Source organism: Martes martes (genome assembly GCF_963455335.1).
Source record: "Martes martes genome assembly, chromosome: 4".
Taxonomy (NCBI): domain Eukaryota; kingdom Metazoa; phylum Chordata; class Mammalia; order Carnivora; family Mustelidae; genus Martes; species Martes martes.
Genome location: NC_137891.1, coordinates 49,636,223 through 49,653,997, shown reverse-complemented (window position 1 = coordinate 49,653,997; position 17,775 = coordinate 49,636,223). Strand labels below are relative to the sequence as shown.

The 17,775-nt window shown below is 36.3% G+C and overlaps 1 protein-coding gene across 1 annotated transcript in view; it reads left to right on the top strand.

Moving 5' to 3' along the window:
- RALYL (RALY RNA binding protein like) overlaps positions 1-5,656 on the top strand; it is a 147,152-nt gene extending 141,496 nt beyond the window's left edge. Inside the window, exon 6 of the mRNA XM_080802292.1 lies at positions 4,623-5,656. Coding sequence (XP_080658418.1) covers positions 4,623-4,744 — 122 coding nt within the window. The 3' untranslated portion in view covers positions 4,745-5,656. The remainder of the gene's footprint in view (positions 1-4,622) is intronic.
- The last annotated feature ends 12,119 nt before the right edge of the window (positions 5,657-17,775 follow it).

Here is a 17,775-nt window from a genome sequence, read left to right as displayed (position 1 = left end):
GTAATTGGTTCTAATTTTCCCAAGCCCTTAGCTTGTCTACATTAAGTTACTTATACATAACAATTAAGTAACAGCAAGTTGATTAAAATCATTCCATATTATTCTTAGTAAAAAATACTCCTGACTCTCACGATCTAATACTCTATATAAAAATAAAGGCACTATATTCTATGCAATGTATCTTCAAAGATAAAGATATTAGATTTTTGAAGAAATGAAGTGGAGTTAGGGAAAAATACAAAAGTGTGGCTGCCAAAGGTATATATCCTCTTATTCTTTTATCATAGTCTTTCTGATTAAGAAAAGGTATATTCCCAAGCTAATTTCCTTATTGCACTCCTTGTCTGTTTATCTGTCTCTCCACGAGACAGTCAATTCCAATTTAGTGCCTGGTGTATACACAAAGCTTTAAATAAGATTTGTTGGTTGGGTTGAAATTGCATCCAGTGGCCTACCTACTTACCCATCCATCTACAGATCTTTTGAAATTTGCTGATTTCTTGCTGTTTTTAAGAGACTGAGCTAAATTCTGTTAAACATGCAAGGAGAGAAAGAGAGAAGAAAGGAAACAAAGAGAGAAAAAAAGGGAAAGGGAGGGAGGGAAGGAGGAAACAAGGAAGGAAGAGAAGGACAGAAGGAAGACAGGAAGGAAGGAAGGTAAGTAGGAAGGTAGGAAAAGAAGGAATTGGATGCCTTCTCTCCATTCAAGAGAGTTTGGTTGTTGAGAGCCTATGATAGGATAAATTCATTAATATGTCTTGCTTCAAACAACTGTCCAAAATTCTTTCTTTTTGAAATGTTGTATTGTCGGAGATCAGAATAATTTATTAATCTGGAATCTCAATAATTTTTATGGATCTGGTTTATGATGAAAGACAGAAAATTTTTACTATTTACTAATCTAATTCAAGATCTCTTCTTAAGCCTATTAACATAATTTTCTAGTTAAGGAGGACACACTTTAAAGTCCAGGACATTATGGTAAACATCAGGAGTCTCATCAGTCAATAATAGAAGAAGGAGCTTATTAAAACACAGAAAATATTCAAAAGCATGACTCTTGAAATTCCTCAATATCTAATCATGACTTCACTCTCAAGAAGCTTATAATTTAATATGAAAAGTGGATATACTAAGTAAAAATCAACAGACACTATGTCTAGTGGTAAATGTGAGATGCCATTAAATACAGGGGAGAGAGGCACCCTCCAGAGGGTTAGTCAAAGAAGAATCCATAGAGGAGGCAAGACTTTCAATGAAGCTCTAAAAGGCATATAGGATTTTGATATAGACATATTTGAGGGAGGGAGAGAGTCTTTGCTGGGATAAGCATATCAATAAAAAACAATAGCAATAATAATAATAAGTAATAGAAAGAATGTCTTCCGCCACTATCATTTATTGGGTTTGATGATGTTCTGGGCATGGTCCTAAGTGCTTTATGTGAATTACTTTATTAAATTTTTATAACAGGGCTCTAAGGTAAAGGATGGAAATTACAGATGTTGAACTTGAATCTTAGTGATTACAAGTGACTCCCCAAAGAAACATTGATGTGAACCAGAGTCTACCCAGTTCCATGCATTATTTAATTAAGCACTAACCTTTTCTGCTCAAGTGAAGAGTATGTTTTGTGAGGAAATGGAATGCACAGCTGGAAATACACTTAGGAGCAGACCCTGGATACCAGTTCATAGTTTGGTTTGTGCACCTGTGTGTGGGTTTCTGGCCTTTTTCCTATAGAAATGGGGACATTCTGGTAGTATTCAATTGAAAAGGTTTATGATTTATTACAATGAAAGGACTATGCCATAGACTGGACAAATTGAAGGCAGAAGCCTAATTAAGAGTGGGCAGAGAGTGGATGGGGGGAAGAAAATGTAAAAAGGAAGGAAAATGAACTGGGAAAATTTGGATCTAAGGCTCTCCTTAATTCTGAACTCACATATTTTTTGGGAAAATATCAGAAATTAAAGTTGCAAAAATTTTTTAAATTCTAAGTTTAGAAATCTATGCTTGTAAAATACACATCTATTTTGCTGGAGTAGGGATCAATGTAACCCACAGTGCAGTAGAGAAATTATTAACAGGAGCCAAAAAAGAGGGGGCAGAAAAAAGGCAGAGAAGAGTTTGAGAGGGAAGCACATCAGATAGAGAGATGGTTCATCTCAGATGTTCCATCTGGAAACCAGACGCAATAACACAAAGCCATCCCCGTATCTATAGATAAGTGAATCCTACTGAAGATAGGTACAAACAGGACTCTAGGCAAGTAGGCCAGGTAAGTGGCAGGCCTTCTCCCAAGGACAGCACTGAAGTGCAGTAAGAAAATAACTTTCACAGTTGCTCAAGAAGCAGCCAAAACTAGTTTTAACCTGTGCTTTGCCGGACCTTGATGAACCTTTGCTGCTAGCCATTCCAAGATTGAAGCTGGGCCACTTGCCCAGGGCTGGAAATGGGTTCAGAATTTCCTGGTAGAGGCAGGAAAGAGCTTACAGAATTTGTGCAGATCAGATCCTTGTTGTCTCTAAGCTTAAATACCATTAACTAATTAAACCAAAATTTTATAATGGTCTGACTCGGATCATAAAATGTGTTCCTAGAGTGTTAAACATGAGTCTAAAAGCCAGGCTTGACTTCTTGGATACATGTTAAGTTCCTACGTGGTGAGCCCAGATTTCTAGTGGTTTGTAATGTAGTTTCTATAAAATGGGGTATTGGTGGGGTTTTTGGTTGTTTTTTTTTTTTGTTTTTGTTTTTGTTTTTTGTTTTTTTAAGGAGACACAGACATGAAAATAAGTCAACTGCATTCCTGGGCTGAGGTGTGGCTCTACTTACTAAGAAATATATTCTGTTAGTTTCCAGCCACAGTCCCATTTCTCCTGCACTGAAATCTAATGTTATAAGATAAAATATTTTCTATTAAATTTGATAGGTTTAAGTAAAACTACATGATGTGCTTCCATCAAAGGAAATGAAAATCATTCTTCAAAGTGGAATCAATTTGCAATTGTGACAGATGATGTTTTTCAAATTTAGCTGCAGTTCCACAATGGCACTTTGATGTCGTTGAAATAATTGACATAAGAAGCAATTCTCTATTTTAAACTGTGTTCTACTTTCAGCTTGGTTCTTCATAATAGGAACACTCCATGGGGTCCTGGATTCTCGTAGTTTTTATTTTGCAAGCTACTTTGCATCATAAATAAAAATCTGCTTTTTGTAAAAGGAATTTCTGATTTTATAATAAAAAATGTTTTCTCACTTTTTTATACTGGAAAAAAAAAGTCTGTGCTTCCTTTGAGCAATTAATGTATATTGATGCATACATTATCATTTATATTATATCACATATCTTAGTTGACAAATAGCTCTATTCCAAGCAAACATAGATTGCATTTCGTTTTTATTATTTACCAAAAAAAATTTCCTGAAGACTAAAGAGCCAAGCTAAATGCTCAATTTCTTGCAGCATTTCTGGGGAGAAACCAAGCTGAGATCATCATAAACTTGAAGCAAAAGCGACAGAGAAGAATCAATAGCCTGACATCAAGCTCTATGCCCACCAGTCTGGAGGCATCTCTGTGGAGGCATGGATGCCCGAAACCGCACCTACCGAAAACCCCTAGGCAGATACAGATGTTCTATAGTGATAACTTTGAAATCTTCATTCTCTGGTTTTTGTGGGTTTGTGGCAAATTTCCCAGTGGTTCTCAGAAAAATGAGAAAATAGGAAGAGTGCAGTGAATTTTCCATAAACATAAATATATTTCTGTTAAAGGACTGCCCTTTAAATAGGAGATTGTCCTCTTCTTAAGCTCCTTCTTTATAAAATAATTATTATTGTTAATAGTAGGCTGTTTATTGTTTTTAACATCCTTTCTTGGCAAAATGAAAAGTTGTCAGTCCTATGTTGGTTCCCACTTGTTTTTCTTTGAAACCATGCTAAATATCAAAAACCTGGAATGGGAATCACTACTGTAGAACATACCAGTGGGAACTTTGGTGAATTTTCTTTCCTCCAGCCCCATGGCTTAAAAAGGGACATATACAACTTATTACCTCATTTTTTTTTTTTTTAAGTAGGCAAAGTAGCAAGAGTTCTGTTAGAAGTCTCCTGCATCTAAGACATTCCTTCAGATGATAAACATTATATCCTGGTTTCAATAAAACACCAGGGGACTAGATTACAAATATCATTGACTACTGAAATATGTATTACAACATAAAACTCAATGTGGCATTAACATACCTGTCATGATTTTATCATTCCTCAATCTGAATCCATTTTACAGTGCAGATTAGCTAGCTACCTGCCAAAACTGAGTTTCATATCACTTAGTTATTTGATAAGATGTTTCCAGACTACTCCATCCCTTTGCATAACTTTCAGTGAAAAGATTTAGTATCTAACGCTCACGTCACTGAAAACTACTGTAATTGCCAATATCTTCCGGTATTCTAGGATCTCTGGAAATAACGAGAAACTGTTAAGATTGAAAAGTGTCCTATGTGATTTGACACTGTCTTGAGAAAATACGGGGTTTCTGTGTGTTGTGTTCTACGTGAGTTGATGGTACATTTGACATTCTGTTGCTTTCTTTCCCTTTTCCCCTTTCCAGTGAAATCAGATGAGTTACAGACAATCAAGAAAGAATTAACCCAGATCAAAACGAAAATTGACTCCTTGCTAGGGCGCCTGGAGAAAATTGAGAAGCAGCAGAAGGCAGAGGCAGGTAAGTGAAAAGGATTTATAGCCAAAGACATGCCATGGTTAAACCAGTGAAACAGTGTCAATCACAGGGACAGCTCAGGGCCAGGGTGACACTCACCGAGTTTAACAGGTTAATACAGACACATGAAGAAAGTGTTTAAGCCAAGAGTTGCAACAAGGCAATCTGAGTTTTTACTCGTTAGAGAACATGAACCAATTTGTCTAAATTTCATATTTTTAAACAAGGAGAAAAGTTTTGATGATAACAAGCATAGTTGTATCATAATTAAAAGTTAATAGCTCAATATCAAGAAACTTTTAAGAAAGTAAAATCAATTACTGGAATAACACTGTCAGACTAAAATCATATTCATATTTAAATAAACTAACTACAGAAATATAACAGATTTCAGAAGTGAAGATTAGAAAGCCCAGCCCCTACATTGCTACAACCCTGTAAAACCAGTACCCAGTTTCAGGGTCCTCCACATCAAAAGCATGCCCCTGTCCACCCCCTGCCAAGTCATTTGATTATACCTTTTACAGCTTAATGCCCCTTCTCCTTTGAATTATTAGCCTTGACCCTGTTTCTCTTCTAATACAATTCTAATGCCCTTGTCATGTGGCTACATATATTTTTTAAATCATAGACTGTGAGAACTGGGATACAGTTAGAGCTGAGCGAGTACACAGTTTGAAAATCGTGTTCTGCAAGCCTCACCTACCTCAGAGGCTCCCTGGAGATAGGATGAGGGTTAGAAGGAGGCCCAGGAGGTAGATGAACTCATGCCTCCTCCAAATCCAGCCCTTGCTCTACCTGTGTATCGATTTTATTATTGGGTTTCAACATAAGACTTCATTTGCTTAAAGAGCTTCACTTTTCAGGGGTGCCTGGGTGGCTCAGCTCAGTCAATTAAGTGTCCCACTCTTGATCTCAAGGGGAAAAAAAAAAAAAAGAAAGCTTCACTTTTTAAAAAATACAGTTCTGAAAGCCATTGATCAAATCCAGCTTCCTCATTTCACAGATGAAAAAACAAAGGTTCAAGGAGGTAAATTGATTTTCCCATGGTCATTTGACTAGTGAGTGATGGACCTGGGTCTCAAACCACAGTCTCGTGAGTGACTCCTGTGCTCTTCCCATTTATAGTTTTAATCTCAGGTCCCACTTAGGACCTGGTCCCAGGATTTCACTGAGGTGAGGCCCCATGGTTATTCCTTACTAATGAGAACTGGTTGGGATCCTGGGGCTCCTGAGCTACACAGCAAAGAGGAACCTGCCTGTGTGTTCACTGTATCACTGGGGTGAGGACTAGAGCTTTTATCTCCTAGGGTTGAGCCATGTAGGACTCAGAAGAAAAGAAAGCAGATGTGAGTTGGTGGCACAGCATATTGAATGAGAGAAATAAGCCCTGGTTCAGATTCTCACGCACCACTGACTTAACCTCATTTTTTTCACTTATAAAATAAAGATAGTAATCCTTACCTCACATTGTGAGAAACAAATAAAGTATCATATGTAACTTATACAGCCCAGTTATGAGCAGGGAATAAAGGCTCAAGAATTGGAGCTGTTTGGCATTGGCAGTAACGCAAGCATATACAGGCAAATGAACACTTCCTACTATTTTCACACGATCCATTTTTTAAAAACATGAGCTATATACCTAGCACATGGATGGCAGCTTCTCACTAACATGGATGGGAAAGAGTAGATAAAACAATCAGTTTATTAAAAATTTCTATTATTAACGTATTTTCTACTGAGAAAAGATACGGGCAAAAGATCGGAGTAGACATTTTTCTAAAGAAGACATACAGAGATGGCCATCAGGGACATGAAAAGAAGCTCAGCATCACCAGTCACCAGGGAAATGCAAATCAAAACCACCAGGTAATATCACCTCACGCTTGTCCGAATGGCTAGTATCAAAAAGACAAGAAACAACAAGTGCTGGTGTGGATATGGAAAAAAGGGAACCCTGGGGCACTGTTGGTGGGATTGTAACTTTCCACTATGAAAACAGATGGAGGGTTCTCAAAAGATTAAAAATAGAACTACCATGTGATCCAAAAATCGCACTGCTGGGTATTTATTTGAAGAAAACAAAAACACTGCCTACCCTTCTTAATACAGAAATTTAGACTTTAGGAAATTTTTTATATGCTGTCTATGGCACTAATCTAAAGTGTTGCTGTAACTGAAATATCCTGTGATGTCGCCTAAATCAATATTTCCCTTTGAGGAACTTCTGTGAAATTCGTTATTATGTAAAACAACCCTTACAGCAAAGGACTTTGATAACCAATTTGCACTTCAGTTTAAAGGATTATGGAGAACTCATTTAAATATAAATCACCTCAAAGAGAAAAATGTGATCCTTATTCTATCATATTATACCTTCCAGTTTCCTGCAATGAATAATACCTTTCACATATCTTCTTGGAAGATCATCTATAAATGTAACACCAAAATTCAAAGCTTGCGTTTTCTTTTCATGAAAGGCTGTCACCTTATTTTTGTACGTGTTTAAACTTTCCCAGTCATGAGAGAGTTATTTTTAAAATGATAGGCTTATCTTTTGATATTTATGTCTTTCTTACTTGAACATGTTAGGAGGAAAATGGAATTATTTAATTTGTAATTTCATTCACTTAGTAATTGTCTCCTGAACAGCATTCGTATTTATGGAGATAAAATGATTACTTTCTATATTTTCTTTATGAAAAGAAATAGGGTTGTAAGGAAAGAGTCAAGACTAGATTATAGAAAGTGGAGAGAAATAAAATAAAATTCTTAAAAATACTCAATATCTCCTTACTAAATTTAAGAGAGTACTCATTTTAATGCTTATTTGGTTGCTAAGCTAATTATTTTGTAGCTAACTAAGGTCTCTATTTCATTATTACTCTTTTATACATCTCTCATTCCCAATCTTAGTTTTTTGATAATGAAAGTTTCTAGCATAGAGCACTGGCAGGAGGGAGATGGAAGATCACAAACCAAAGACTGAAAACCACACAAAAATGGAGATTTTCCAGTATTCAAGCTTCATACTATCTTTTTTTTTTCTTTTTTGTTTGTAGTGAATTTCTAAGCTATGAGGAATAATTGTAATGAAGTATAATTACTTGACTTGGGATTCTCTGTACTTTCAACTGCTTCTAATAGGTATTTGTATGGTGTCCTGTCTCCTTCTTTGAGATTGTAAATTTCCTGAGTATAAGGTCATGTGTTCTCTTCCTTCTCTAACTCCCCAACAACATGTACCATGTACCAGGCACCACCTGGCAAGTCATCTCAACCCCTCAAATGTAAACTAGAGGAATGGATTATGACCTCAAACATACTATCCTAACTTTTGAGTTACAGTTAGCATAATTCTATAATGCATAAGTTATTTTTTTTCTTGAATAATTCAATAAACACAACTTTGGGATATAGGGACTATGTAGATTATTCAAAACAACAAATAACACTTAATCAGTGTAGCCTGAGGCTACACACCAGTTGTGCCTCACTCCTGGATGATTCTTTTAAAAGAGCCACATATAAATGGCCACATAGGAATGGCTCAATTTACATGTGGTTTACACAGCAATGTTAAATGACAAAAAAGGGTAAAAGAGGCAAGAAGGAAAACTAGAAACATACAATAGGCACAATTAATCCACAGGCAGCTACATTTTTTTAAAAAATCAAACTTCTAGCATAAAGTTTCTGATGTGAAAAGGCAAGTAGACATTATGTAATTCAATTTTATTCTCAGTGGTGTCCCTGATACACTGCAAGCCTGTCCTGCTTGGAAATTCCAGTGAAAATAGCCAATGTCTGACCTCAGCATTAGAAAGGTCACAAACCAGGTCCCATAAGATAAATTCATCCCCCAAGATGTTTGGTAAAAGATACAGAATTTTAAAAAATAACGTCCAAGATGGGGCACCTGGGTGGCTCAGTCGTTAAGTGTCTGCCTTCAGCTCAGGTCATGATCCCAGGGTCCTGGGATGAAGCTCGCATCGGGCTTCCTGCTCGGCGGGAAGCCTGCTTCTCTCTCTCCCACTCCCCCTGCTTGTGTTCCCTCTCTCTCGCTGGGTCTCTCTCTGTCAAATAAATAAATAAATAAAATCTTTTAAAAAGGTGGGGGGGTGGTGCCTGGGTGGCTCAGTAGGTTGAGCATCTGCCTTTGGCTCAGGTCATGATCCCAGGGTCCTAGGGTCAAGCCCCACATTGGGCTCCCTGCTCAGCAGGAAGACTGCTTCTCCCTCTTCCACTGCCCTGCTTGTGTTCCCTCTTTCTCTGTGTCTCTCTCTCTCAAATAAATGAATAAAATCTTAAAAAATATATATAACACCAAGAATTATAATATTACAAATAAATAGCAAAATACATAACTGCTTTTGAAAAGTTGGAATCTTTCCATATTGCTATCATTTTATGAATGGCATACTCTTTTCAGTTTGCTAATATTTTTATTTAGCCAGTTCACACGTGAATATTATTTACTGGGTTGATCCCTATTTGCATTTATGTCTCAGGTGCCTATGATAGGTTCTCCTTATAGGGCACCAAGCCAAAGTTCTTTTGTTTTCACTTGGTTTGGTTCCCTGAAACGAAGATAATATGTCATCTATTATGGATGTAACAGCCAATTAAATATTTTAAAAGAGCTATAATATTCTCACTCCCAACCTTTAAACGGAGAGTCAACATAATTGGCCCATAGATGTTCATCTTAGCTGCATTCAAATTTTTGTCAGGACATCTTTGAAGCCGTCTTTTCTCTAGATAAATACCAGTAATTTTCTCAGCTGCCTCTCATGAATTTGGTTTTGCATCTCGAACCGTTATCATCTCTCTTCTCTGGTCTTCTGTAGTTTGTCAACTGTGTATTGAGGTACTCAGAATGGAAAACATTGCTCCAGATATGATCTGGAGCACCTATAACATGCTCCCTATAATGTAACTATTTCTGCCACCTATAATGTGACTATTTCTGGTCTGAATACCTTACTGCTAGCATTTGCACTCTGGATTAAACTGGTGATGTTTCTGGTTACAGATATTGGATTAAATACATGAATTGAGCTCTGTCGTCTCCTGAAACTGCATTAAAATGGTAGGATTTAAAAAATGAAAACCCCTCGGCATAAAGAGAATGGGAACAGAATTTTAGAAGCTAGACAGCAGATGGAGAATTGTACCTGACTTAGCATATCCTAGAAATCTGGGTCCAATTTTAACCGCAGAAATCCCAAAAGGCTCAAAATTAAAGACATTTTTTTCTGGAAAAGGAGGCATTATAAATTGTTGCAAGTCTGTTGAGGAATCAAATTCCTATATCACCATTCCTAAACCCCACTAGAAAGCTGGTGAAGTTTCCTTAGAGAAAAGCTACAATAGCAGATCTCAGAGCTGGTAAACAAATTTAAGTACAGTTGAAGATTAAGGAGAGAAGTGAAAGTTTACACAATTACTGTAGGAATTCCAGGCATTCTCTTCTCCCTCAGCTGCCAGGCTACTGGCAAGACACTAGAAGTTTTCATTGGGAATATGAGCATCCTAAAAGGAAGGATTTAAAGATGCTGGCATAGGTACCACCCAAAGAATGGTCAACCAGGTCATCCTGTAAAAACAATAACCCTATGCTTATGAAGCTGCCCATTGATATTTTAATACCCCACTGGTAATATGAATGGACAGGCACCACTGAGTAATAGAAAACATTTAACATAGAAAAGAAATATCAGAAAAGGAAAGAAAAGGAAAAAGTTTGAAGGAAACAGATTATGCAGAAGAATAAAATTTTAAAAAGGAAAAAAAAACAATTAATACACTCAGAAAGAAAGAAGATACTGCATTCATGAAATAACATGAAACTAAAACTTGAATATTCAGAGGACAAATAAAAGAGCTTTTAGAAATTAATGTATGATAGCACAAATAAATAACTCAATACAGGATTGGAAGACAAAATTAAAGAAACTCTCCTAGAAAATATAGAAGAAAATAGATATGGAAAATAGGAAGGTATGGATGTGAAAATCACTGGATGAAATCTGAATAACACGGTTTCAGAAAGAAAGAGGATAGAGCTTCAAAAACATTTTCTAGGAAGACAAAAACTGAAGAGCATAGTTAATCACACTGAAAGAATCCACTGAGTACCTGAAACAATGCATGAAAATAGACTCACATCCAAGCATATCATTGTGGTATTTCAGAACGTGAGGACAGAGAGAGGTCGGTCCTACCAACCTCAGAGAGACAGAAAAGAGCAAAAACAGTTCTCATATATAGAAACAGGAATCAGAATACCAATGGGCTTCTCAGCAGCCACACAGAAATGTAGAAGCCAATGAAAACATGCCCTAAAAATTCTGTGGTTAAGATCATTTAAAAGCTACAGTTCTGTACCTAATACCCAAACCCTTAAATGTGAGTGGACTAAAGACATTTTCAGATATATAAATATCAAGAAGTATACCTTAATTCATTGTTTCTCTGAAAAGTACTGGAGGAGGTACTTCACTAAAACAAGGAGGTAAACTGAGAAAGGGGAAACACGGCTTTCCCAGAGCAGGGAAATCCAAAGGCAAGAACAAGGGGAATCTTCAAGGTGGTGGTAAAGGGTATCCTGGCATGAGCTATGCAGTGGGCCCAGAAAAAAAGAAGTCCAAATCAGATCTACTCCCAAGGTCTGAGAGAGACTTTTCCAAGATGAAATTGATCCAATGGCTAAAGGGTGGGGAAGTAAATCAGTCTAAATGAGATTTACATGTCTAGTTAAAGTTTGCTCAACTACATGAAAGTACATAGAGAATTAAATTAAAAACAAACAACAACAACAACAAAAAACCTAAGGCAGTTTTTAACACCAAAGAAAATAGTGTTGTTCAGAAAAGAAAAATTATTATTATATACTAATAAGCTTATTTGCACAAAGCATTAAATACTTCAAATTATTTAAAAACAGAAAATTGGTCTAATCTAATTTACAATATAACTTCCTAGAGTGATGGGGAGTCAGTGGGGATTGTATGATAGAGAACTCAATCCTCAGCTTTCTAAGTCTGAGTAATATCAACAGACAGTAATATCAACAGGCAGAGCATAAATTGATCAAGAAATAGCAATATAAACATATTATTTAGGAATATGAGGGCATATATTTAAAATAATGAGCTGAGTGGAAAACCTTGAAGGAACTGAAAATGATGAGCAGGTAGGAACGAAAGACTGCTATTTTTGGTAACAAGTCTTGTGGAAATATTTGACTACAAAAATTAAATGTTTTCAAGAAGCTAAATTTAAAGGGATGGAAAGAGAGTGAGTTGTGTGGTTGGCAACAGAATCAAAGCTTTTCCCTCTGCTTAATGGAGAAATTCCTATGGCTATCTGTAGGCTAATTGTAAAAGAAAAATTGCACTGGACACTTACTAAAAATGACAAGGAAAACTTCATTCAAGACTGTTGCTTTTTTTTTTTTTTGGAGAAGGGCTCAAAACTAGTGCAAGATGGGTTGGAATATGGAAACTGAACTCTACTACAAGAAAAGGCAGGATAATTTTTAAATGCTAAGCTAATGGAAAAGTATTAGAGGATATTAGTATGGAGGCTGGTTGGTATGATTGGGCCATCTGTGTTTGCTAACTGACTGTTATGGAAGATAAGCTTCTACTCTCCCACAGAGACTATCTTTCTTGATGATTACATTTCAAGGGGATGACTTCTAGGTCTTAGGAAAGACAGGCCTAGGTTGTAAAAGATTTACATCTCAAAGGAGCACAGAAAGAATTTACAATCCCAAATTTTCTCAAGTAAGCGCTCTAAGAAGAAAGAGGTCAGGAGCCTCTTAATTTAGGAAGAAGCTTGTCTAAAGTTTGGTCAAGCTGAGGGGTACATTAAAGTCCTTGGTAATAATAATCACCCTCTTTCAAAATTGAAATCTTTCTCCTCACTTTCTTATCTCATATACTCTACTCTCTGTGGCCTGTCTCTGCTCACATCAGCACTACATAAATCCCATCAACCAAATTGCCAAACGGAACATCTTCTATCCTTCTACAACCAGTATTACAAACCCTTACCTTAACATCTTTTTACTCAATCCTTTCTCTCCATTTTCCCAATACTATTGCCAGTACCCAAACCCTCATGATCTCTCACTTGTTCTGATGCACTCATCTTATTTTTTAACAACTTTATTGAGGTATATTTTATATACCATGAAACGTCATCATCCCAAGACTGCAATTCAACGACTTCTTAGCGGTTTTTCCGAGCAGTACAACCATCACCACAAATCAGTGAGAACATTTTCATCCTCCAAAGCCTCTCCTGGTAGTTGGTCTCCCCACTTCTAGTTTGCTTCCTCCTTAATTCATCTTCCTTGTGGCAAATAGATTTACACTAGCAAAACATCTAAAGCCCCAGGCTTAAGAATCAAACAGAAGTAGGTTCAATCCTATTAGAAATCTAGTCCCCAAGCTTATTAGTTGTGTGGTATTTGGAAAGGTGCTTATGAAATCTGTAAAATGGGGGGGGGGGGGAGTATTAATATCTATACCTGAAAATTATTGTGAGGTTTAAATAAACACAGCATCTCTGTAATTTTTAAAATCATTTATACTGAATTTGTGGTGACCTCAACAATCCAGGTACTCCAGGAGAACAAATTTAAGGTCATTTTCTCCAGGAATGTACTTATGTAACTGACATTTTGACTAGAAAGCAATCCTCCAATGTAACATTCCTGATGCTCATTCATGTCATTATTAGTAATACCATAATAAGTTGCATCTTTTTAAATAGCATTTATTGGAATCATTGAATTAAATTCATATTATATACAGGTGTTATAATGTAGAATTTTTTTTAATAATATAGCTTATACTGGTATGCAAAAACAATAGTTCCAGGATAGTTGCTTGGCTCTAATGAATAATGTGACTGTTTTGTATCAACATTCTTTCCAACCATCTGCTAAGTACAATTTAGCTAGCAATTAGCTAGCAATTAAGCCGGCCTGTCAAAAAACTTAATTGTCAACTCAACCAATTTTCAGAGTTATATTAATGATAATAGCTATGCAGCAAACTGAATTTAATAAAAATGCTTTGAACATAAATCCCAACAATTCTAAATTGTTTTCTCAACCATATACAGCTTTGGAAATAGAAATAGGATGTGCAAAAATAAATAAATAAATAAATAAATAAACCTTTCAAATAGGAGGGTTGAAATTTAATATCAAATTCTTTTCTTTCATGGCTTTCTAAAGCCTGAAGCGTTTTCCCATAAACAGAAGCACCTACCTAGCACTCGCCCTTCTTTTCCCTTGACAGCCATTATTTAGTTGGAGCATGTGCCCCTAACTAAATAGACTTCTTCATTCTTTAATTTAAAATTGTCTGGTTACTGAAGAGATTCAAAGATCTGTCAAATTAGGCCTTTCTTCTAGAGATATATTAGGAAACAGCCCAGGCTACGGAGTCAGAAAACCTTAAGCGGGAATTCTGACTCTTGTACTCACTAGCTGTGTGACCATGAACACCTGTTTCTCCATCTGTCAAATGATTAAGAAGCCTCCCCTGCAGAATGTTTCAAGGCCTATAGGTAATGAATGTTGCATGGTCAGCACTTTGTAAGGACTCACTAACTTGGAGCCATAATAAATCTTTTTTTGTTGTTGAAATCCATAATTTATGTAATATTAGAGATATCTTTTAGGCATAAGCTCCTAGTTTTTCGGTTCCTAATCCAATCTTTAAAAAAAAAAAAAAAAATCTAAAGCTCACTTAGCCCACAAAAGAAATGCTATGGTCACCCATCACTCTGACCTAAAGAAGACAACAGAGACTCCAAAGGATGCCAGCCATCAAAAACAGCCCCCCTCCTGTTAGCCCCTGCAGACTTCACGCTTTATTTTTCTCCTGAAGGCTTATCATGTGAAAATGAACAATCTTCCAAGAAACTCTCAGACCCCACTTTACTCTGACTTAGTGGTAGGGGCTCTCCCTGAAAATGTGGCAGGGATGTTTCTTTTAATCTCTGTGGCTTCATATTTTTGCTGCCATGATGCCGAATTCGGTACTCACTTTGACTCTCTGAAAAGGATTTAACTCCCAGACATTTATGTTCATTTTTTAGTTCCATGACAATTCATAAACCTATTCAGCAAATATTTCATTTGCATGTAAGGCTCTGAATTAACTATCAGGGCTACGAAGATGAATAAAAATGTTTCTGCCCCAAAGAACTTCAGCAGCAGAGACATAAATGTGTATGCGCACACATACAGACCACGTATACACTCAATACTCAACAATAAAACGGAAAAAGCGATAAGTAGAAAAAGAATTATGCAGATAAAGAGAATGCTATTAAATCAGGACTAAACTAAAATATATTAATGACTTCTAGTAGAAGTCAAATTAGTTAATTATTCATAAAATAGAACAAGTTGCTTTGTTTCTATTTCAACAAGATCATTACTGGATCAAAACCGCTTGTTAATCCGTGAACCAAGTTTAATAAACAAGATGTGCTTTCATGTGTGATTTTATTCCTAGAACCTATCATTGTTTAGTGATTATAACGTTTTTCACTGAGGTAATGATAAAAATCTATGATAACTACATATTACCAAAGCATAGGCTGATTGTTTATCATTGTAATTAAAGGGTTTTTTTTTCTCAAACCATATAATGTCTTCCACACATTTAGCTTCCAAGTTAATGAATGGATGAATGAGGATAAGTCCTAGGTTTTTTTTGCACTGAACTCTAATACACTGTTGCTTTTGAAATAGACTGTTCGAGGAGTTCGAGGAGTTCCATGAAGCCAAAATTGTCTTTGCAATGTATAATTCTTAATGGTCAGTAGTGATGAATGATTTTACATAAACTGTCTGTAGCAATCAAATAATCAATATAGATTCAACTCAAGAATTGTTTTTGAGCCTGTTATGATAACATGTTTTTGTGGCCTTTACACTTTAGAAAACACATTCACCTCTTTTTTCTCATTTGAGTATGCAGCAACTCTCTGAAAGATGTTATTTTCATGCTTATCTTTTAGAGAAGAAAGCCATAGTTAATAGGACTAATAATTTACAGAATTATGGATCTCAAATCCTATATCCTCTCTAATAGCTTATATTATCTCTTCTATGTATTAAGCACTCAGTAAGGGGTCCAGAGCAAATCAAACAATTTCTTGATAACTGACGTGTATTGCACTCTTCACCTTACAAAAGATTAACAACTATACTATCCCCTTTGAATGTGACAATGACCTTTTGAGACAAGAGCTCAAATATTAGGGAAACTTAAACACCACTGAGAAGAGGATAAGACAACAGTAGACTATAAGACAGTGTTTGATCTGGGCTTTGGTTGATTGGGAGAGAAGGGACCCTATTCAGGTAGGAAGATCAGGAGAGTCAGTTTGGATTTCAAACACAACTGCAACGAATTGATGCACAAAGCCAAATGAGGGCTACTCATCTTTAAGTTCTGATCCTACATGGGTTCTCTAAAAATCTTCCATACTTATACAGTGAAAGACTTTCCAGAGGGGGGAAAAAAACTGGAATATTAATTTCAAAAATTAAAAAGCACGCGTTCCCAGAGAACAAATATTTCTGAAATCATTAAAGAAGAAACGTATATGTCAGACCAAATGAATTTCCAAAATGATATTAATCCTAAGTAAAAGTACAGTTATGTGTTATTAAAAAAAATAAACGTAATGATGTAAAATTGAGAAAGTCTGGCTTTAGGAAAATTTTTAAGATTCAATACACTTTTTCACTGTATAGGATAATAACTGTCCAGTCCCAAACATCCACCCCTCTCTCATTCTCGAAATATCAAACCAGGTTATGAGAGCAATGGTATTTTTTTTAAAAGATTTTATTTGTTTATTAGAGAGAGAGAGAGAGAGAGCAAACACAAGCGGGGGGAGGGGCAGAGGGAGAAGCAGACTCTGCTCAAACTCAAACACGTCTGCCCATCACAACTTTCCTCCACTCGGTGCTGGCCAGTGGTGTGTAGGTAGGTTAAGGGTCAAAACCTGTCGAGGTTTTTTCCAATGATATTGGAAGGAAGGCAAGATGAATAAAACCTAGTAATTTTCAGTAACAGTTAAGTTCAGCATGTGTTTGGTCTATATCTCCTGCCTGATTTGTCTTCCTTTTATTTTTATTTTTAGTTTCATTTTTATTTTTTCTGATTTGCCTTCCTTTTACTCCAGATACTTGGGTCATCTTCTCTAGGCTAAACCTTTTTGAATAAGCATGACAGTAATCACTTAAGAATCTTCATAGGACTTTCTATGCTAAAAGTAAGGCAGATCAGAGAAAAGGGAATTTATGCTACTTGCTTTCATCTGTACACTCACTATATGAGGATAAAGAGTGTAGCTTTGAAAGCAGAATTTACATCATCACTACATTAGTTATATTGTTCTATGGAGAAAACGGAAACTAACAAGTTGATAGAAAAACAACATGGAATGTATAGTCTGTATCGATATGTGGAAAGTTAATGTGAAGAAAAAGAGCCTAGATTTTGTCATTTTAAGATGCCTGTAATAACTGTTGTTAGCATTTTTGGACCCACACCAGCTCTTCTTCACCTGAGGAATGAAGCTTCAGCCCCACAATTTTTCACTGTTATTCCCTATTCTTTCCAGGCCTCTCATTCCATGCTTACTGGTGGTGGTGTTATCTTGACATATTCCCAATGAGGAGCATGTGATCTCCTTTTTCCTATGTAACAGTACACATTTATGTTGCCCCCCTTCATAGTGTGCAAAACATTTCCCAAATATAAGCTGTGTTAATCCTCACAGCAAACCCAAGAGGTAGGTGTTTTTGTTATACAGATGAGGAAAAGCTGACCTACTGTGTTCTAATGACCTGACCAAGTGACCAAACAGACTCAAGGCCAGTGTGCATGACTCCACTGGTAAGTAGCTAAGCTTGACCTAGAATCATGCCCTCCGACAGCAGGGCCAAGGCACAACCCTACCCTTTTGTCTGATTCTCAATACATAAACT